The 21,852-nt window shown below is 37.3% G+C and overlaps 1 protein-coding gene across 2 annotated transcripts; it reads right to left on the bottom strand.

The window, feature by feature from the left end:
- Positions 1–222: 222 nt before the first annotated feature.
- On the bottom strand, positions 223–9,583 carry LOC142633429 ((6-4)DNA photolyase). Of its 2 annotated transcripts, XM_075807672.1 has the most exons (14): positions 8,926–9,583; positions 7,982–8,053; positions 7,630–7,710; positions 7,316–7,495; positions 7,176–7,247; positions 5,903–5,989; positions 5,647–5,745; positions 5,481–5,564; positions 4,423–4,509; positions 4,206–4,277; positions 4,001–4,114; positions 3,334–3,421; positions 3,150–3,245; positions 223–708 (listed from the first exon to the last, which is right to left on the bottom strand). In XM_075807672.1, the coding sequence occupies exons 1-14, from the start codon at positions 9,232–9,234 to the stop codon at positions 518–520; spliced, it is 1,632 nt and encodes a 543-aa protein (XP_075663787.1). In that variant the 5' UTR covers positions 9,235–9,583; the 3' UTR covers positions 223–517. The 2 variants fall into 2 exon arrangements, with proteins under 2 accessions (XP_075663787.1, XP_075663788.1); XM_075807673.1 differs by lacking the exons at positions 7,176–7,247; positions 7,316–7,495 and having other exon boundaries at positions 8,926–9,379.
- Between the last annotated feature and the right edge of the window lie 12,269 nt (positions 9,584–21,852).

Here is a 21,852-nt window from a genome sequence, read left to right as displayed (position 1 = left end):
GTTTCCAACATAATGAAATATGATATTATAACATACTTTTTGATTTGGTAAATCAAAAAAGAAATTATTGCAATATTTAGTAAAAAATTAATCATAGATGAATTTAATGATAAAAAAGAACGTCATATGGGGTTTAGAAGAGATTATGGTGAGCCATAATTGCAAGTTTGCAACTTAATTAATTCCTACCTCTCAAAAAAAAAAAAAAAAAAAAAAAATTCCTTTGGAGTGTAAGAGTCTATGAATAAACTTTCTAACTTTTGTTTAAAAAGAAAAGAAAAAGTAACAGAGGAAGGCAGTCAATAAATATTTACAAAGCCAGTTCTTGTGAAGAACATCTAAATAAAAAACGAGTGAGAAAGAACAAGCTCTACCATTTTGTCAACAGAACATTCACGCCCAAATTAGTATGTCCCTTGTTTAAGTTAAGAAATAGATGGTTGTCAGCCATCCCATCCCTTTGATTTTTAAAATACAACATAGGCACTAGACAACAAAATCAGAAGAAATTTTGCACTTAGCAAATCAACTTTTGTCTCATCCTTTTAGTTTTAACTTCCTGTTTTGTATCTTCTGAATCTTCCTCCAATTTTCTCCTTAATTTTTTCAGATCTTCTTCACTCACTTTACCATTCAATTTTTTGTTCAATGAATATGCTTCGGCCATCTTCCTTCTGCTTTCTTTGCTTGCAGAATCATGAGGAACCACTGAAACAAAAAATGAGAAACAGAAAATAAGCAAGCAAATAGTAAATCCACAAAACTAGTGGAGTTAAATGAGAATATGAAATTTAAGTTGATAATGCATTGCACTTCAACTCTTCATTATCTTTGACTTATCCTTAATGCAACCAGTAAGTGATTTGTAAAAGCAAAAAGTGAACGAATAAGGATTAAATAAAAATTATTTTAATAATCATATTTAGAGAAAATTTAAGGCTTGTCTACAAAAAAAAGTAAATACTTTTTTTTTGGAGGGGGGGGGGGTGTTGGGGAGCTCACTTATTGAAGGATTTAGTATGTATGATTGCTGACCATTGTCCTTATTGAAGGAAGGTTAAAAATAGAGCTATGAACTACAGTTCAAACATAGGAAACCCCTCTCTCTTTTGTGTTTTCTTATTTTCTATCTTTCAAAAGCACCAAAATCAAGTGATGCAAGAATGCCAACAACTAAGGAAGACAAAATGATTGACAAAAGTAGTACTGTAAGTAACTTTATTCCAAAGAAAACTTACCACAACAAGAATGTCAAAACACTCCATATGAGGATGCTTAAAAAAGAACTACGCAAGCTCTCTTGTCTCTTAAACTTTCAAAAAAGAAAAAATTATAACTACCACAACACAATTCCAGATTGTTCGACCCACAGCCTTACAAAGTATGCCACACTCACAAAGACTTCCATGAAATGCTGATTCAGCAATAAGACACTTCCAGGAAATAAGAATCTGATATCAAATAGAATGCTAAAGACCACCTCTTCCATGCTGCCACCTGCCATTAGGAAACATCGCCAATTCTTTTCTCTCTAGGATACATGAAAGCAGCAAAAACAACCTTCCTGACTGAGGGGATCAAAGATAAATATTTCCTGGAAAACCAAGCAGTCCATCCTACCTAACTTTGTCTAGTAGCTTTGTTTACCAACTCCACACTTGGGGCCATAGCGCATTTTCAAGGACCTTTCACATAATATTAGAGAAACAATTGATGATCACTCTTACACTTTGTTACAAAAACATGTTCTCAAAGGCATAATTACTCTTGAGTTCTCAGCACCTCCTAAAAACTCACCACTGGTGGCCCACCTAACCACATTAATAACTACTACCACCTAGTCATCTTGAAGAAGCCAACGTCATGTAAAAACCACATCCTGTACAGCAAACAAGAAATCCCCATGTGGGGGCAAGTTATCAAACCATTTTTAGTGATACTTGCTACCTTTGTTACTTATGGCCATCTTCTCCAAGACCAACACAAGGCAAGAATGTCTACGGCCCAAAGTTTGTTCCCTCTCTATAAGTAATATTGCCTACAAAACAGACTAGTTGTATTTCAATCACCGTGTCTTCTTAAACCTAGTTGTCCTCCTTTCACAAACTGCAATTCAAGTCACTTAAACACTTATTAATTTCATCTAAGTACCCCCAAAAAAGGTTTTTTGAACGCCTCTTAGCTTCTTTCCAAACTCTCTTTGGATGCATAAAGATATACTTGCACAGGAGAAACCCTTTAAGTAATTTTCACATGAAAGGCATCTCTGCTGGTTGAACTCTGAACGTAAGAGATTATTTAATCAAAAACAAGGCAATGCTTCCATTTCAGTCAAGAGCAAACACGATAACTTAGTTTTCTAAAATCTTTGAGTCTCCACGACAAACCAGAAAGAAACACCGGAGTTGTTTGCTTCCAAACCTTTGTAGTTCCCAATAATTTGCAAAGCACATGAAATAGAGATCACTGCATCTTATCCACCACTACAGATAGTAACTGGTCATATGCCAACAATAGGTCCATTAATTTTTGCAAAGTGCACTTGGGATCATGCCTTATTATTGAGCCCCTATGAATTTCCTCACACAAGCAGAAAAGTTTCCTCAAGATAAAGAAAAGTTAAGGATTCACAGTGCAATTGAGCCATGCGAACTCCCAAATCTAGGAGAATTGAAGCAAGAATTGATCCAGCCAAACAATTTCCAGGGAATCTATCATCTTCATTATGTTAAACACCCTTTCCAAGCCAACACAAAGTTCCATAATCTTTATGAATATAAATTTAAATGGCATGCCAAGGACCACCTCCAACTTAAGAAGCGGAAATTATTCTTAGGGGTTGATAGGAAAGTCCAACGACCCAATGAAAAGTGCCCAATCTCTCAAGTCAGATCTGACAAAATATTCAGGAAATTATCCATACCATCTGCTAAGAGAAATTCTTAATTGTATCCCCCCAAATGCTGAAGACCATCAATATAAAAAATCTCAAATTCCAACACATCCTTTGATTAGATCAAGAGAAAAAGGCAGGATTTTACAAACTCATTCAATTCATTTTACAGAATTGAAGAACACATGTGACCTATTGTGAGCACTAATTGAAAGGCAGTCTGAACAACTAAAACAACCACAGTAACAGAACTGACCTGGCTTTGGATAATCTTTTCCAATTATGCACTTTGCTTTTGTCTGAACACTTAGAGGAGCTGTCCATGGCTCATAAATGTACTCCTTTGGCATATCTGGCCATTGATGTTTGAATGGAAAAGTTAAAGAGAGAATACAACCGGCCAAATGCAAAGGATGGAAGTGAGAGGAGCCTTAACATACCTTTCAGTATGGGCAGAAAATGCTTGATGTAGTCACCATTGGGGTCATACTTCTTCCCAAATGAGATCGGGGAGTAGATACGGTTGTACTGGTCAACATTGATATTATCAACATGTAAAAAAACCTTCAGATCAGGGTCACTCAATTCAATTGCTTATAAATTCGAAAATTTGAAGTACTAAATTCAAGAACTCGGATCTCTCCAAGCAACCTGCTTATGCACACCAGTAATGAAATACAAGACTGAACCATAAACGAGATCTAAGAAAGCTAGTTAAGCACACTACTAATGAAATACAAGATTAAGTCATAATCTACACTGGCCTTCAAAATGTTCAATGAATGAAATAAACATAAATTTTGAACCATATAATTATACTGCTTATTATAATTTACTTAAAAATATTCACATGAAGCCATGAAAAGCCAGAAAAGATGATCCAATTATCAAAACCAGTCATAATGTTTTCTGGCATTGATAGCCTGAAAACCAAATAATAATAGGTCCATTTTGCAGTTGACTTGCACTGCAAACATGAAGCACTCTTCTAGTTATAATTATAAAGATTCTATTTATGGATTGAAGCTGAGAGGCTAGTCACTTCCAGATAATAGGAGACACCAATATGAAAACTTGCAAATGGAAGAAAACATATATGCTTCATACCTGGTAAAAGAACGATGAACACGAAAGCCATAGCCAGTTCCCATTGTTGATTGCCCAATCTGAATCAATTAGAAGCCTTTCAAAAACATCACATCCTTTTTCCCAATGGACAAACTACCGGAAAAATCAATTAATGTCAGAAAAATTACAAAAAGAAAAAAAATGCAGGAAAACTAATTTGCTAGGAGTATCAAAGTCATGTTACCAGATCACCACGAGTCAAAAAACATGCAACAGAATGTCGTGCTAGATGATGCATCCAACCCCACTTGTAGAGCTACAATAGCAAATATATAAGGATTTCAAATATACTACCTAAATATGATGATATTAAAAGAAGGCGAATGGCTCAGTTGGACAGGAATGCAGCATCTAGATTGGTATCAATATTTCTATGCAGAAAGAGATACCACAGACCTAACCTGAATCATGATAGCATCAATCCAAGGGTACCCTGTCCTAGCGTCTCTCCAAGCCACCAGCAATTCATCATTGTCATTCCAAGGTATCTGCACCAATATGTCATCTACATTAATCTTAAAAAAAATACCTGCACACATGTGTGCATATAAAGTTGCATGCTAACTTACAAATAACTTGAGCTAATATCGACTCATGCTACTCATCCAGTATATTAGATCTATGAGCAAGCTTCAAGTTACCACTTCTACTGGCATAATAGGAATTGCCTCCCTAAAACATTTAGTGTTGACAACATATACGTAAAAATTTATATCCATATCTATTAAATGAAGGTAATAATACAATTTCTTTTTATTTAGAGAGGTAATGGACTCAGATTCTCTTTGAAGCCAGACTGAAACTGGCTGACTGAGACTTGCAACTTGCTCATAAGCAATAGAAAAATGTAATGCAACAGAAGCTGGATTCAAATCAATAAGAGGAAGTAATTATAATATATATCAATCCAAACCTGAGTAGAATGGATTTATATACAAGGAAGCCATGTTGATGTTATCTCTATATAAGATATGAATTCTTCTCCAATGTTCCCCTAAGTGCATCCAATACTTAAGAAACAGATTCGGGACTAGAAAATAGCTTATCCAGTAATTCAAGTGTACTCTCAGACATATGCAACAAACAGCTCCAATATTGGAAAAAAGTTTCATACAATGGCAATGCAGTTACAAGAAAAATCATAACAAGGGTTTATAATTTGATCCTTTCTACATGTATAATGCCTTCTATCTTGATACATAAATAAGGGAGCATGTATTTACTATGTTACAATTACAAAGTGTTCACCATGGCAGATAAGTATTTTCTTGTCCTTTTTTTGGGGGGTGGGGGTGGGGTGGGGGGGTGTATTTTCTCACCTTTTCTGTTTGGGTGTTAGGACTGTTTTACTGGATGTAATCTATTGAAGGTTGAAGCACTAAGATATTCTACAAAGGAGATAGAAAGTAGATTGAACTTATCTGAGGCACACTTGTAATGACTGATCATTTGTAGTTACCTGCTTACATATTCTGTTACCCGTCATCCGATCAAAATTGGGAGTGCCAAAAGCTACAGTGTAGAAAAAGTCTCGCCATAACAACTACACAAGACAACAGTAAATTTCAGTTTTCTGAATATGGACCAGGAATACCAAAAATTATAACTGCTAGAAGTGGGATGACCTGTCCGACAAGAGAAACCGGAGGTGATGTATGTCTTTTAACATTCCTATATACATCTTGAAGACATTGGTAGAAGTACCTGGAAGAGAGACATCCAAACTGCCAAAGAGATAAAAAAAAAAGGGATGAGAGCATTAAAAGAAAAATAAGTGTAAATGTAATGTTTCTTCAAAATTTTCAAGGTCAGTAAATTAAGTCTAAACAACAACAATAGAAAATGTTAAAAAAAACGTAGCTCTTCATGTTCAAAACTCACTTTCAGGTAAGGTGATAGAGTAGTTGTTGCTGGTTTTAAAAAAGCAGACGGGTCACCCTTAGGCTTCTCGAAGGCTGCCACCCACTCCTAACATAATTGAAAGAAAGAGTGACAAATAGCACCAGGGCATGCTACTCAATAGAAAATGGGGACAACGTTGATTACAATTCAGATCATATTAGAAATTAGGCATTCCACAAAATCAGTTTGCACATTCTTAATAGCAACAGACAATGGATTCAAATAATCCAAATTAAATCATCATAGGGAAGTATAACACTGCCAGTTTTATTTTCTTTTGGGTAGCCATAAGAATGTAATAACATGAGTGAAACACAATATAGCAGATCCACACAAACTAATTCAAGCTTGTTTGTTCGTAAACAAACTTCAAGAGACATTCAACCAGACAATCTGCCTCATTAAAATCTTTATATCAATTCAAAAAAATTAAATTAGCATCTACAAATTCAAAAGTGAAAAGTGCCTTGAAGTAGGTGTAAATTCAACTATGGATCTCACAGAACCTAAATTCATAAAATCATCAAAGTAGGATAGCAGGGTAAAATGAGGTAAATGGTTTGGTCAAGTGGACGTGCTTTAGATATATTAGAGTGAAATTTCTTCTATTAATTCTATGAGGAACAAGATCTATTGTATCAGTAAAAAGTTAATCCCATGCCAAAGCTTATTACTGCATTCCACCACTAGGTGCTTGAAAATTCTTTATATTCAAGATGATATATTGATAAGTCTAGGAACTTCAGAGAAATAAATTCAATATTAAATAAGCAAAGTTGCAATGTCAGTATACATAGTTACGAACACAGATTTTATTTCTGAAATGGACACAACTCAGACAGGAATCATTTTCCTTTGTTATTGTTAGAGTAACGGTTAAATGATTAAATTTACAATTTCCTAGAAGTTTAATCATGAAAAAGTGGTAATTTATCATGATATCAAAGTTCAAACATTGTCTCTACTCCACCTTCCATTAAAAAATTTTAAAATCTCACATATTGAACTTCAATTATTAAGGGAGAGGCTAGGCCCAAACATTACGGTAGCTGTTAATAACGCTTAAATAATTAAATTCACTCTATCCTACGTGTTGGGATTCACCTACTAAGGGGGAGTCAAGGTCCAAATGTGAGTTGGATGGGTAGAATGATGGTTAAATTCACGATTTCCTAACAGATTAAGCTTTTGAGACAAGTAGTAGTTTATTAGTTATTAAGTACAATTACAAAGCTAAATTGACTATGAGCACCTTGTTGTTAATTGATTCTTTCAACCTCTTCAAGGCTTCAGATTCACCACCTCTGAAAGGAGAAAACTCGTCCTGCATGGAACTTCTTCTTACAAAGAATTCTAAGAAAAACCACTTAAAAAATTATATTTGTTCCAAACCTGTTCAATGTCTCCATAGCCAAGTTCTTTGATCGTAGGAACTTCTGAAATCTCACAACCTCCAACATCCCCAACAGGAGGAAGTGAAGAAATTGTGACTGAAAGCGGGGATGACGCCCATGAAGGTTGCCCAGCAAGCTTCACAAATGATTGATAGCTCAAAGGTGGCCTTCCCCCATTCTTTTCCAAATATTAGTCATAGAGGGGACCAGCAATTAATACAGAGGGAGAGATTCACTAAAGGAACTAACATAGGCATAAATACTTCAAGCTCAAATGCAATTGAAAAATGAAAATCCAAAGTTTGAACTCACCTTCTGTATAACATCAGCCGGATTGAAGAGTGTATGACTCACAGGAGAGAAAACCTCAATTCCAACAATAGATGCATAGTCCTGTTTATATATATATATATAGATAACATCAAAGCAAAAACTCACTAATGATTATCTCTAAAAATTGGAACTTGGTTATCAAAAGATGCCTACTTTATGGTCCGTTTGGATTGAAGGGGAATAGAGTAGAGTAGAGTAAAATTGGCCCAAAATTGGCATATTTTCAGCCAACTCTACTCTACTCTACTCTCGTCCACTCCCCCTCCTTCTCCCCTCAATCCAAACAGGCCATTAATGTTTCCTGACTTGTAAAAAAAAAAAAAAAAAATACCTTGACTTTAGTATCTAAAGCTTGATAGTATGGATCTGTGTCATATTCAAAGCAAAGCTTCTTTACATCCCACTGCAATAACAAGAAATTGGCAAGAAACATAAATAAGGAGAACCAAAGTAATTTTCATCAGGTCTCAACCAGCTTGCTATGGTTCGAATCCTATTTTCGGGGGGAAAAAAAAAAGTCAGAACCTGACATGTATGAGATATTCCTTTCTTGACCCGCATTAACGACAACGATTGAGTTTCTTGTGATCCATAAAGTGTGGTCGGAAACATATGTAAATGCCAACACCAACGAAGAATTCAACACTCATTGCCATTTATTTTCTTTCTTTCTTTAATTTTTCTTGATAAATTTAGCATTGCCAAAGCTCTGATCAAAGTTTAAGATACAATTTTATTGACTTAAACGAGAAGTGAATTAGCATTTTAGCTGCACATGTTTGCAGAATTTATTAATTTATTTATTTTTAAGGATTACGATGTTAGCTATTAAGATTAATTTTGGTCTAATTGAACACTTCGAGAGAAAAATTTGCAAAATGAAATCTTTTTAATACAATTATTTAATTAACACTGTTTTAAACTTATTTGAGGATCTAACTACTTTTTTTTTTTAATTTTTTTTATAGAATAATTAAAAAAAAAAATTTCTAAACACGACTTCAACTAACTTGATTGAATTTTAAGTGAATTTGAAAGACACGATTTCAACACTAAAATTATATGTAAAAAAAAGGCGAAATTTCCAAATAGTTTTAAAACAGTGCTAAGTTAAATAACTATTATTAAATATAATAAAATTTTGCCACACACTGATATATTTAAGCTAAATTAATTGCTACAGTTAAGACCGTTATAATGGCCGTTAACCACAAACAAGGAAAGTAACTTACATATAATATAACTGCCGAGAGAGAGAGAGAGAGAGAGAGATACCTCCTTGAGGCAACGAAAGAGAACCTGGCTGGGCTCTCCCTTCAACACCAACAACCTGGACCCGAGCTTCCTGAGATTCAAGTCAAGATCCGCAAGGCTCTGGAGCAGGAACCGGATCCGGTTCAGCCCAGCCCTTTTCGACCCGGGAGAGAACGCGTTGGGATCTGGCTCCATGTAATGCGGGTCGATTATGAATACAGGGTACAGGAATTTGGTGGACTGGGCGGCGCGCTCGAGCGCCGGGTTGTCGTGTATCCTCAGGCCCTTCCGGAACCACATCAGAGAACCCGAGCCCGACCCGGATGCCATCGAATTTGGGTTTGAAACGGTTTTTTGTTGTTGTTGTTGTTGTTGTGTTTCGCGCCTTTATTATGTTATAAATTAAACGGTGTTTTTGTGTATTTTGGAAATGAACGGGGAATGGGGAATGGAGATTTGGGTTGTTGCGGAGAGATGGTAAAGGGTAAAAATGGTTGGAAGTTGGAACCTTTTTTTTTATTTTTGAGAATCAAAGATGGTCGGAGCTTGGGAGGGAAGCGGTATATAAGGCGCCACGTAGTTGGTTTAAAAGTGCGAGACGTTAGCTTCCTTTCCTCACTTTCAGTACTTGTTGTGGCGAGGTGACTACAAAACCACGCCGTTACTACAACCACACTCCAATCATAACATATCATATCACTGCATCATTTCACAAATTAATGAGCAGGTATCACACTATTGAGGGATCCAGAGATAACGTGCACCAGATGCAATTTCCATTAATGGCTGAGATTTAAAGTTGTTAAAATTATCTTTAAATCTCAATCATTGAAATTGAAAAAAAAAAAAAAAAAAAAGTAAACAATTGAAAGTAAAAATAAAAAGAGTAATAATAAAGGGGGAGGGGGTTAATTGCATAGTGCAATTGTATCGGATCTGGTTGACAGTGATTAGTCTCTGGTTAAAAGCTTTGAGGATACACTGTGGGCAAAAAAAAAAAAAAAAAATTGTATCGGATCTCAATTGAGGTTTTTTTTTTTTTTGGGGGGGGGGGGGGTGGTGTGTGTGTTTAGGCTGACCCAAATCCTACTACAAGGTCTGGGCTTCCTCCAAGGCCTAAATGAAATTGTGGGTAAACTAGGCTTCGTTCCACCGCGAGAAGTTGACTCGTTCAACAGAATTAACTTGTGCACAAACAACAAATCCAAGCAACTATCAAGATATAAAGCAATAACTCTTAGTAATACGTTGGATGTTATTTAGCCGTAGAAACATTGTGGTTCAGCCAAGCCCAGATCCAATTATGAGTTTACTTTTGGACTTGGATTTGGACATATTTGGAGACCCAAAAATGAGAAGAAAGGTCTTGTTTAATTAGGGCCTTTTCCTATTTTCTTTTGGTTTATCGCACATTGGGTTCTTGGTGACTTGACTTTTAGTGTGCATGTGTTTTTAGGATGAGGTATGCGTGTGAGTCCCTTTTTCTTATTTTAATTTTAGGAGTTGTCATTAATCATTGGTTTTGTATTAAGTGTGATTGGTCACCTATTTGTACAATTCTTTTTAAGTTACCCACTTAACTAAAACTAATTTTTAGGAGTAGTTAATTAAGGTAAACCAAAAGTCTCGAACCAAAAATTTTGAACTTGGAAGTTCAATTATATGTGGGGAAGGTGTTATGCATCCACACACTATTTATCCAAAGGATAGTACCATATTTAAATTTAATTATAACGTTATCTTTTTAGTGAAAAAAAAATTTAGATACTTGACATTTTGTTTTTGAAAAAGTTTTGTACATACAATATACATATATACATATGAGTATTTATTTATTTATAACGTAATATGTGAATATTTATTTCAAAGACTTATTCATAAACAAAGTATGTGAAATATATATACATAACATGTGAGGAAAGTTTATTACGTTGCAGTAAATAATATATATAATATGTGAATATTTATATATTACATATTTAGCATGTGAATATTTATACTATGGACTTAGCATGAAGATTTACAACGTGAAAATAAAAAAGAGGGAGTAAGAAAGATAGTACCTTGTTGTCATTCACCATGTTTCTTATTTCTCATGCAAAAACACAATAGAATAAAACATTAGTGCCAAGGGTCAGGGACTTTTACTGCTGCCTTAGGGAAGGACCCTACAATATCCAAGCCCTATTGAGCAAAAGGTCAGGGATTAGACAGAGGATTGAGGACATCTCCTAGCTAATGAATGTTTGGAGCAAATCTCTGATATTGGTCACATTTCTTCATGTATTCTTGCACCTCATTTTGCCCCCTTCCTCTCGGGCAAAATATCATCCTTAAGGAACAAAACTATGTGGTCCATCCAACTAGGTCCCATTCTAATTTGATGAATCTGGGCCTTCACTCTTCTTATCTCAGCATGCGTATTTCTGCTTCTAGGAATTTGTTGTACAGTCAAAGACTCAAATCTTGATTGCAAGTGCCTAATCTGGTTCAAATACTCCTACTCCTGCATTCTCAAATCCCTAGCCTCCAACTCTCCCTTCACTTGGCCTACAACCAATCTTGAATCTGAGAATACCTCCACTACTCTTTCTCCCATTTTCTAAACCATAGCCATCCCTACCAACAAAGCTTCATACTTAGTCTTATTATTTTGGCCGAGAAGCCCAACCTCAAGGATTTCTCAGTAGTGATCCCTTCAGGAGATATCACAACTAACCCCACTCCAGATCCTCTTTGATTAGCTGCACCATCAACATATACCCTCTAAGATAGAGGTCCTTGTAAGGAAATCATCCCAATTGATTTTCCATTCATGTTTTGTTTTTCCCTGCCCTTTTCCAATGGAGACTCAGTAAACTCGGCCACCTAATCTGCAAGGACTAGGCCCTTAACAGAGGTGCGAGGCATATACTTAATATCAAAAGCCCCTAGGATCGTTCCCCATCTTCCATTTCTCCTAGTGTAATTAGCTTTCCACAGTAGTGATTGAAGAGGAAGTTGAGTTAGAACCACAAATGTGTGAACTTGGAAGTAATGAGGAAGCTTCCATGTAACATGCACCACTGCCAAGATGGCATTCTCCAATGGTAGAGAACGAACTTCTGCTTCATGCAATGATTTGCTCACATAATAAACTGGTGTTTGCACTCCATTATCAACTCGTATCAGTACTAAGCTTACCGCCTGAGATGTTACAGTGATGTAAGCAAATAGAACCTCCTCCTTCTCGAGCTTGGATATAACGGGTGGCCGAGAAAGATACTCCTTCAACTGTAGGAAGGCCAGGGCACACTCTTCGGTCCATTCAAATCCTTTCCATTTATGCAACAATTGGAAGAAAGGCCCACGCCTATCTACTGATCAAGAGATGAATTGGTTCAGAGCAACGGTCATTCTTGTTAACTTTTAGACTTATTTGGGATTCCGAGGAGGTTGTGTCGGGGGCGAAAAAGTTTCCTTTTCCGAAAAATGAGATTCATGTTGGGTCGGGGGCCTAAACTGAAACTCGACGATGGGCTCGATGCACGACCCAAAGGCTATCGGCGAAGATCCAAATAATTCACTATATTTTTATGCCTTGGACCTAGATTGAGACTCACAAGAACGACCTATAAAAAAATTCCTACAGTAGACACGTCAGCGTGGTTAAAAAGTATACTGTAAGAAATAGCCTAGCGGTGAAGTGCTTCTGCAGAAAATAACCCAGTGGTAAAGTGCTTTTGCAGAGAAGAGTAACCCAGCCGTAAAATGTTTCTGTAGAAAAGAGTAACCCAGCTGTAAAGTACTTCTGCAGAAAAGAGTAACCCAACCGTAAAGTGTTTCTGCAGAAAATAACCCAGCCGTAAAGTGCTTTTGCAGGAAAGAGTAACCCAGCCGTAAAGTACTTCTGCAGGAAAGAGTAATCTAGCCGTAAAATGTTTTCGCAGAAAAGAGTAACCTAGTTGTAAAGTACTTTTGCTAAAAAGAGTAACCCAGCCGGTAAGTGCTTCTGTAGAAAATACCCCAGTCGTAAAATGTTGCTGTAGAAAAATAACCTAGCAGTAAAGTGCTTCTGCAGAAAAGAGTAACCTAGTCGTAAAGTGTTTCTACAAAAAAATAACCCAGCAGTAAAGTAAAACGAAATAAACTTCCAGCTGTAAAATGCTTCACAGATTAAGGGAAAACATCCATATTTTCGGACTCATCATCCGTTAGCTTTGGAGAAGAGTCTTCTAATACAATAATATGAGAGAAAAATTCTATGGTAACAGTTACATCATAACTATCAATAGTAAACGAATAAGTAAATATCATGGGTTCAATAATAACAAATAATGAGGAAAGCTTAGTGTGAGATGAAGGGAGAGAGCGAGAGATCCTAGCTAGAGCAGCAAGATCATTATGGTGCCAAGGCATGCTTGTAGATGTAGTATATATAATGAGTAGAGAGAGTCATTTGTGAGTAGCATGAGTAATGAGTGAGAGTGTATAGTAAGGCTGCTGGGACTTTCAGCTGGAGGTAGCTGGGTGTTTTTAAGTGGAAGTATGAGGGGTGTTCTTGAGCTAGGAGCTGAAGAACTCAGTTTCTATGCTTGAAGCTAAGAACTTAATGACTTAGAACTTTGCTGGAGTTTAGAGAAAGCTAAACAGAAGGGTTGAGTGAGAGTTCTTCTCTATGAGTGTATTTCTTAATGTGTTCTTATTCCCCCCTTGAAGCATTAATGGAGAGTTCCATTTATAGTTAGGTTTTAGGGGGTAATTAGCAAATTACTTTTGCTAAATCTTTCTTAATCTCCAGAAAATCCTTAGAGAATCGTTCTTAGGATTTTAGCTAGGAGTAGTAAGCTTAACTTTTGGAAGATTCTTGCTGTTTTGGGTAATAACAGCTGGGATTCTGACTTAGCATTGAATGCTGATTGGCCTTGGCTGATGAGATTAGAGCATACATTAGGCTAATGATCTTGGTTATGCTGCTACTAGATTCAGAGCTCCCTAGGGCAGATTGTATCACCCCAAGCCAGGTGTCAATCTTGGAGCCCTTGCTGGGAACTCTGCTGGGATTCCCTTGGTGCCCTCTAAACCACATTTTCCTAAGTTTCCCCATTAGGGGTTCATGTGCTTGGTCCATGAACTAGTGAATACACGTTTTTAGCATGAAAACAAGCTGATTTCAAGTTGTTTCAGGAGCTTTAATGGCCTAGTCATGGCTGCTCTTTGTTTCTTAACTGAATGGGCTGGAGAAGAAAGAAGGAACTGTTGGCTGAAGCTTCCCGGCTTTCTGTCAAGTCAGCTTTAGCTTTATGTCACATAAGAAATGATGAAATTTCAACTTGTGAAGGAAGGGTTCAACCTCTGATGGACACGTGTCCACTTCTGACCTGATTGGACAAGTTGGAACCTGATGGCAGTGGGCTTCAGCTGTTGAATTATACTGAGTTTTGGCTGATTAGCTCACATGAACTTTAGCTGCTGGGACTTGTGTATGGGCTGGGCTGGTTTAGCTGGGCTTTGTAGTTGACTTTCTTTGGGCTTGGTTATCCCTACAAAATGAAGAGTTTTGCCATGGGTCACATACATGGGCTTTTATAAATTTTGTAAGAGAAGTATTTCTTGAAGGATGAGTATTTATATTTCCCATGAGTGAGGGATTTAGTATATGTGAAATAAGTGTTAAGATAATATTTGAGTTTTGTAAATATGTGCCAAAATAGCATTTGGGCTTTATAAAATAGTTGCCAAAATAATATTTGGACTTTGTAAAATAATTGCCAAAATGATATTGGGCTTTTAGAAATAGTTGCCAAAATAATATTGGGTTTTTAGAAATAATTGCCAAAATAATATTTGGGCTTTATAAAATAGTGCCAAAATAATGTTAGGCTTTTAGAAATAGTTGCCAAAACAATATTTGGGCTTTATAAAATAGTTTGCCAAATTAGTATTTTGGCTTTGTTAAGTATTGCCAAATTAATATTTGAGCTTTGTAAAATAGTTTGCCAAATTAGTATTTTGGACTTTGTAAAATAGTTTGCCAAATTAGTATTTGGATTTTGTGAAGTAGTTCCAAATTAGTATTTGGGCTTTGTTAAAATAGTTTGCCAAATTAGTATTTGGACTTTGTTAAGATAGTTTGCCAAATTAGTATTTGGCCTTTGTTAAAATAGTGCCAAATTAATATTTGGGCTTTGTTAAAATAATTTGAGATTTTGTAAAGATATTGCCTTGTAGCAACTGACTTTGTAAAGGTGCCGTGAAGCAACGGACTTTGTAAAGGTGCCATGACGCAACGGCCTTAGCAAGGTGCCGTGTAGCAACGGTCTTAGTAAAGGTGCTGTGTAGCAACGAGCTTAGTAAGGTGCCGTGTAGCAACGGGCTTAGTAAGGTGCCATGTAGCAACGGATTTAGTAAAGGTGCCGTGTAGCAACGGGCTTAGTAAAGGGTTTTGTTGGGCTTTTTGGGTCTTGCCCACAAGTAAAATGATTTTGGACTTTTTGTGGAGGAAGTATAATTTTGTGACCCAATGTTGGTAGCAATGTGATGGGTATTTTTGTGAAAACTCAAGTTGGATAATATGTGGGATATAATGGGTAATATTTATGAGAGCCCAAGGTAATTTGTGGGGCTTATATATATAGGGAATATTTGTAGGAGCCCAATAGCATGAAGAATACTTGAGTAATATGTGGGAAATATTCATGTGGGCTTCAGAATAATTCTTGGGCTTGTGTGGGCATTTTTTGTGAGTGGGCTAAAGAAATTAGGGCCCGAAAATTTGTACCTCAATAGGTTGCAAATTGTTAATTGCCCTAATTTGGTCAGGGTTGACCTCAATTCCTCGGTGAGTGACCATATAACCCAAAAATTTGCCCGAGCTAACGCAAAAGAACACTTAAAAGCATTAAGGCGTAGTTTGTGCTTTCTCAGTATTTCAAAAATTTTCCTGGGGTCATTCATATGCTCGGACTCGACCTTGCTCTTCACCACCATATCATCTATGTAGATTTCAATGTTTTTGCCAAGTTGAGGCTCAAACATCCTGGTCATCATCCTTTGATAAGTTGACACTGCGTTCCTTAGTCCAAAGGGCATTACTTTGTAGTGGTAATTCCTAGTGGGTGTAACAAAAGCAATTTTCTCGTGGTCATTCAGAGCCAAAGGTATTTGATGGTATCCCTTAAAAGCATCCAAAAAGCTCATCCGAGGATGTCCCACTGTTGTATCCACCAATTGGTCGATCCGAGGCATTGGGAAGGGGTCTTCTGGGCAGGCTTTGTTTAAATTAGTGAAGTCTACACACACTCGCCACTTCTCATTCTTCTTCTTTAATACCACGGTATTGGCCAACCACTCAGGATAGAACACTTCTTTTATTGCTCCTGCCTGTTTAAGCTTGGTCACCTCCTCCTTAACAGCATCAGAATGCTCTTTAGAAGAGTGCCGAGGTGGCTGCTTTTTCGGAATGATAGCTGGATTAACATTTAAATGGTTACAAATAAAACTTGGCTCCACCCCAAGAGCCTCATAATCCCTCCACGCAAACACGTCAACATTCTTCCTGAGAAACACAATCAACTCCTTTTTCTCTAGAGGGGGTAACTGAATTCCCACCTGGAAAAACTTCTCTCATCATCATCAATGACAATTTTCTCTAACTCTTCACACTTTGCCCATTCTACAGCTACTTCCAAGGACAAGACTACTTTCTTTGATTGCTACAAACTCTTCTCTACAAGGGTCGAGGACTCTCCCCCAGTTTGATGCCTAATAGTGGCTACTAAACACTACCTGGCCATAAACTGACTCCCGATCAGCTCCTCGACTTGGTCACTTGATGGATACTTCACCTTCAAGTGCAAGGTGGAAGAAATAGCCCCCAGGGCATGAAGCCAGGGTCTTGCTATAATAGCAGTGTAGGGGAATAGGCATCTACCACAATGAAATCCACCTCTACCACTTCTGATCCTACTTGAACAAGTAACCTGATTTGGCCCTTCGGGATAACTGTTTTCTCATCAAACCCTACTAAAGGGGAATCATAGCAGGTCAAGTCCTTAGGTTTCAGTTTTAGTCCCTTATATAGATCAGGGTATATAATCTCTACACTGCTGCTTTGATCTACCAAAACTCTCTTCACATCATACCCTCCAATGTTGAGGGTAACCTCTAGGGCATCATCGTGTGGTTGCAAGGTTCCCACTTTATCCTTATCCGACAAGCTGAAAGCTGGTTAGGCTTCCAACCTACTCCTTTTGGGATCAGAGGTCTGATCTTCAACAAACGATTAGGCTACAAACATCACCCTGAATGGGAGGGAGCCAGTCTTACTTGGTGCAGCAAGAATAACACTAATTGTCCCTAAAGGCGGTCTTGAAGAAGCATCCCTTTGAGGTCCTGACCCTGCCTGACCTCCTTGCTCATTGGGTTGATACAAAAATTGCTTTAACTTCCTAACTCTAACCGGCTGCTTCAGATGACTTCACAAAGTCCTGCAATCTTCTGTGATGTGTCCTCGCTCCTGGTGGTATTGGCAATGAAGGCTTTGGTTATGCTTCGTAGGGTCTCACCCCATCTTATTTGGCCATTAAAAATACGGCTCATTCTTAATTTTTTCTAAAATTTGATGCACAGGCTCTTGGAACACAGTGCTAACCACTTGAACAATAGTAGATCTAGAATACCCAGCAAAATCTCTTCGAGGTTGGTTGTTATTATATCTCTCTGAATTGAAATCCCTTCGATCTTGAAGGAGTGCTTTAGCTTTCCCCTTCCCTTTGTTAGTTGTCCTCAACCTTCTTGTACTCATCAATACGATCCATGAGCTGACTTACACTCCTAATGGTTTCCTTGTCAAAGATTTTCTCAAATCATGCTTGGCAAGCAGACTGACCTTGAAAGTCCTTATAGCCACATCGTCAGAATTTTCATCTATCTCATTAAACACCTCCCAATATCTATTAGAGTACGTTTTCGGGGTTTCCCCCTCTTGCATGGTCATGGACAATAGGGAGTCCAAGGGTCGAGGAACCCTACTACAAGTAACGAAACGAGCCTTGAATGCCTTAGCAAGCTCCTTAAAGGAGTTAATAGAACCTTCCTTCAGACCATCAAACCACCTCATCACCACAGGCCCCAAACTAGATGGGAACACCTTGCACATCAAGGTCTCATTCTTTGAGTGAACAACCATTCTCTGGTTAAAGTGGCTAACATACTCCACAGGGTTTGTTCTGCCATTATACATGGTACATGTTGGTTGTGTAACCACCGAGGAAGTTTCACTCCTTCAATCTTTCATGTAAAAGGTGATTTAGGCTGCGTTTGGTTTAGTGTAAAATATTTTCCAGGTGTAAAATATTTTCAGGTGAAAATATTTTTGGGAAAGGAAAATATTTTCAAGTGTTTGGCTGCATTATGAAAATTATTCTAGAAAATGTTTTCATGTGTTTGTTTGCATTCTAAAAATGCTATTTTTCTACTAGTTTATCATATTTTCTCAACCATTTTCTCAGCTTCCAAACAAATTTTATAATAGAAAATTTAAATATATAAACTTAAAAAAACAAAAATCACAACAAAACCAAACTCAAACAATTTGGTCAAACTGAGAGAGGGAGGAAGAGAGAGTGATCTCAGCGACGATCTTCCATGGGCGATGATCTCAGCGGTGCTAGGTGCGATCTCGGCGGTGCTGGGTGCAATCTCAGCGTGATCTCGGAGGTGAGGTTGAGTGAGAGAATAGAAGAAAAGGGAGATGGGTTTGAAGGGATGTGGATCGGGTATTGTAGAGGGTGGGTTTGAGAGAAGTGTTTCGCCGGGATGTGGGAGCGACGGATCGGAGATGTTGGAGGTGAGATGGGCTTTGTCGGCATGAGGGAGAGTTTTGCCTTGGTGGATCGGGTACATTTGGAGCTTGAAGTGGGCGAAGGTGAGGTTGAGTGAGAGAAGAGAAGAAAAGGGAGAAAAATCACCGGCGTGGAGGGGAAAACGGCAGCATTGCTGGTCGGAGTGTGGGTGGACCTCGGACCGGCGTTGGCGTGTGGGGTGGAGCTCTATCTCCCTCTCGTTGGTGCGTAGGGTGGAGCTGAAGAGCTTGGCAAGTTAGACCGTGTGGAGTGAAAAAATTCCGAAAATGCTTTGAAGGTAAAATAACTCTTGCAATTGTTTTCCGAGTTTGAGGGGTTTATTTTATGGTCAACGCAATTGTTTTCTGTTTGACCAAATTTTTCATGTGCAACCAAACACACGACAGGGTGTAAAATATTTTCCCGAATTCATTTTCAGCCAAAACAAACGCAGCCTTAGGAATCTGGCGTAAGACGCGGCTCATAGCATCGTTTTCTAAGCCTCCGCGAGATGGGCTTCTACTTCTCGGCCTATAATGGCACTCCTTATCACATGAAAAAGACTCACTAGGGGAGTCCTTGATCTGGGCCTATAGCTAGCATCATTTTGAGCTCGAAAGAGTCCCTCATCGTCGTTTACAACTTAGCTTCCTCCGTAAGTAGTCAATCTCCAACTACATGTTTTTGGTACTCTCCCCTGGGAAACAAGACTCCCACTTCTAAAATGACTCCTACATGTATGGGTGGTATGTACACTTACCTCACAGTCTCTCCTTTACTCAAGATTAAGGAAGTGATCTTGACATTGAGACCCTACAGACTCTTCACGGTTTGGCCCTGAACCCACCATGGTTATGTGATGAAGACCAGAATGTTCAATTCCCCACGGTGGGTGCCAATTGTAAGGACACGTTTGGCTTGGATAGCGCAAAAGTGAAAAAGGACTAAGGCCCAAAGAGCCCAAAACAATGAATTTGTAGAGAATAGGTAAGAAACTGAACTTCAAGATGTTAGATAGTAATAACATTAGGCTAGATGATAATTGAAAGATAAACAGTTTAATGCAAAGAAAATCCTCCTTGACAAAATCCGAGGATGGTAGTTCTTATATATTTCTTTCAGACTTAAACACTATTACAGTTCTTGAGTATATAGTGATTTTTCCTTTCCTAAATTATCTCATCATCTCCTTGTAATGGGGATTTCCTTCTTTATATTCACTCTCACCACTTCATCTCAACCCTCCATGTGTAGACCAGATTGCTGGCTTTGATACTTGTCCCATCAACACCATCCTGAAGTCTTCATGGTTAGTTGTAAGGCTGAATATTATTATTCAAGTATCACCTCCACATTAATGCGGCAAGGGAGTTAGTTGCAGAGCATTTAATGTGATGGTAGCAGTTTTCTCTTAGATATTTCTCAGCTTCCCTTTGTCCTATTCCCTCCTGATGTCTATCTTTGCTGGTAGAATCGTACGAAGTATTGCTCTTGATGGCAGATCAACCCTTCTGACCTCTATACTTTGCTAAACTGAGAAGGCATTTCTCCTCAGACTATCTTTCCAAACCCTCATGACCAGAATCCTTTCATAATTCACTGATTTGTACTTCTTCGCTAATATCTACTTGTCCTTGGACAAGGCTTATGACCCAATATACATTCCTAGGCCTTTCATCCCTACAATCTTTATTAAAATAAATGAAGAAATAGAGATAATTATTTATCTTTATTGATTATTATCTTTATCAAAATAGATAAATAGAGATAATTATCTTTAAGCAAAATTTGGGCAATTAGAGTCTACTACATATCTTCAAGCATATCAATTCAAAGTGGAACTTATCTCCTAAAACCACTATAAATAGAGGACATCCCCTCTCATTTCTAACACCAGGTTTTCAAGAAGCCCAAGTTCCATCTTTCAAAACAGAGATTGTACTCACTACTTGATTTCAATTGTTTGATTTTCTACTATTGAAAATGCCAAAAGTGTATTTCATATAAACGGGTCAAGCTTTAAAATCTCAATATCTTCTTGAGAATTTCTTAAAGACTTTTGATCTGAACATTCTATGCTATGGATGGTTTGAAGTGATGTTTATGCCTACATGTTTAACACTTTGGATCAGTTGAACAACTTTAGTTCAGATTTTCTTAAAAACCATCCTCAACATTTAAATAGTCGGCCACTTATTCATATTCGATATAACAGCAGTAAATTTAGCAATATATACATATTATATATAGACACACACACATATAATATTTTATTGATAAGTTTATGAGTACACTCAATGGACATTAACCTCCACATTTCTTAAGAGGGGAGTTTCCATTCGAGTTAGACCTCATTTATTTACTAAGTAAATTTTTTTATTTTATTATTCCTAATTTATGTTTATCATACACCACCTCTAAAACACACGTTTACACAATTATAAAATGCACTAAAAAAGAGTTGAAGTCACAATTTTAGTGCATTTTATGAGTGTGTAAATTTGTGTGTAACAGATAATGTTTAGTAGTTTTTACCTTTATTCTTATCCATGAACTTCACTTTTCATGTCTTTATATTTACGTTTTGTTTTTGTTTTTGTTTTCTTTTTTTAAAGCTGCTTTCTCAAACATATCATGCACACAATCTTTTTAGCATTAGATCCTTGTTTTGAAAATATGCTCGACAAGTTGAAAACGTATGCTTCTGCCCAAAAAAAAAACCCTTTTCCTCAAACTCAAAAAAAAAGAAAAAAAAAAAAGAAAAAAGAAGAAGCCTTTTGTCGAACTCTGAAAGGCAAAAGCTTGTAGGATTGACATAGAATTCAGGAAACAGATTTCTTCATGATAATCAAGAATGGTAAGTGAAAAAATAAATTGTCTTTATAGTTACAAAAGCAACAACCTTATTACACATATATTACATTCACAATAATATTTCGACTTTTAATAGTAAAGGTTATAACAAATTTTTTTTTGGATTATTCACAAGTGATGCTTGTGAATAGGGCTATCCACAGGTCAAGTGGACCAGGTTTGGGTTCAACCCGCATCTAACCCGACCCGATCAAATGAAGCAACTCTCAACCCACCCTCGATCAAGAGGATGATTGGATCGGGCAAGTCA

The sequence above is a fragment of the Castanea sativa genome, chromosome 5, assembly GCF_040712315.1.
Source record: "Castanea sativa cultivar Marrone di Chiusa Pesio chromosome 5, ASM4071231v1".
In the NCBI taxonomy this organism is placed as follows: domain Eukaryota; kingdom Viridiplantae; phylum Streptophyta; class Magnoliopsida; order Fagales; family Fagaceae; genus Castanea; species Castanea sativa.
Note: the sequence above shows the minus strand (reverse complement) of the source record. Positions and strands in the feature narration are given on the sequence as shown.

Bases quoted from the DNA above. Each gene is read 5' to 3' on its own strand.
- LOC142633429 (XM_075807672.1), bottom strand. From the start codon at position 9,234: ATGGCATCCGGGTCGGGCTCGGGTTCTCTGATGTGGTTCCGGAAGGGC. The intron at 7,711-7,981 runs GTATTTTTTTTT...ATATATAAACAG, and splicing joins CTTTAGATACTAAAGTCAAG to GACTATGCATCTATTGTTGG. The intron at 7,496-7,629 runs GTGAGTTCAAAC...TATTTGGAAAAG, and splicing joins CGGCTGATGTTATACAGAAG to AATGGGGGAAGGCCACCTTT.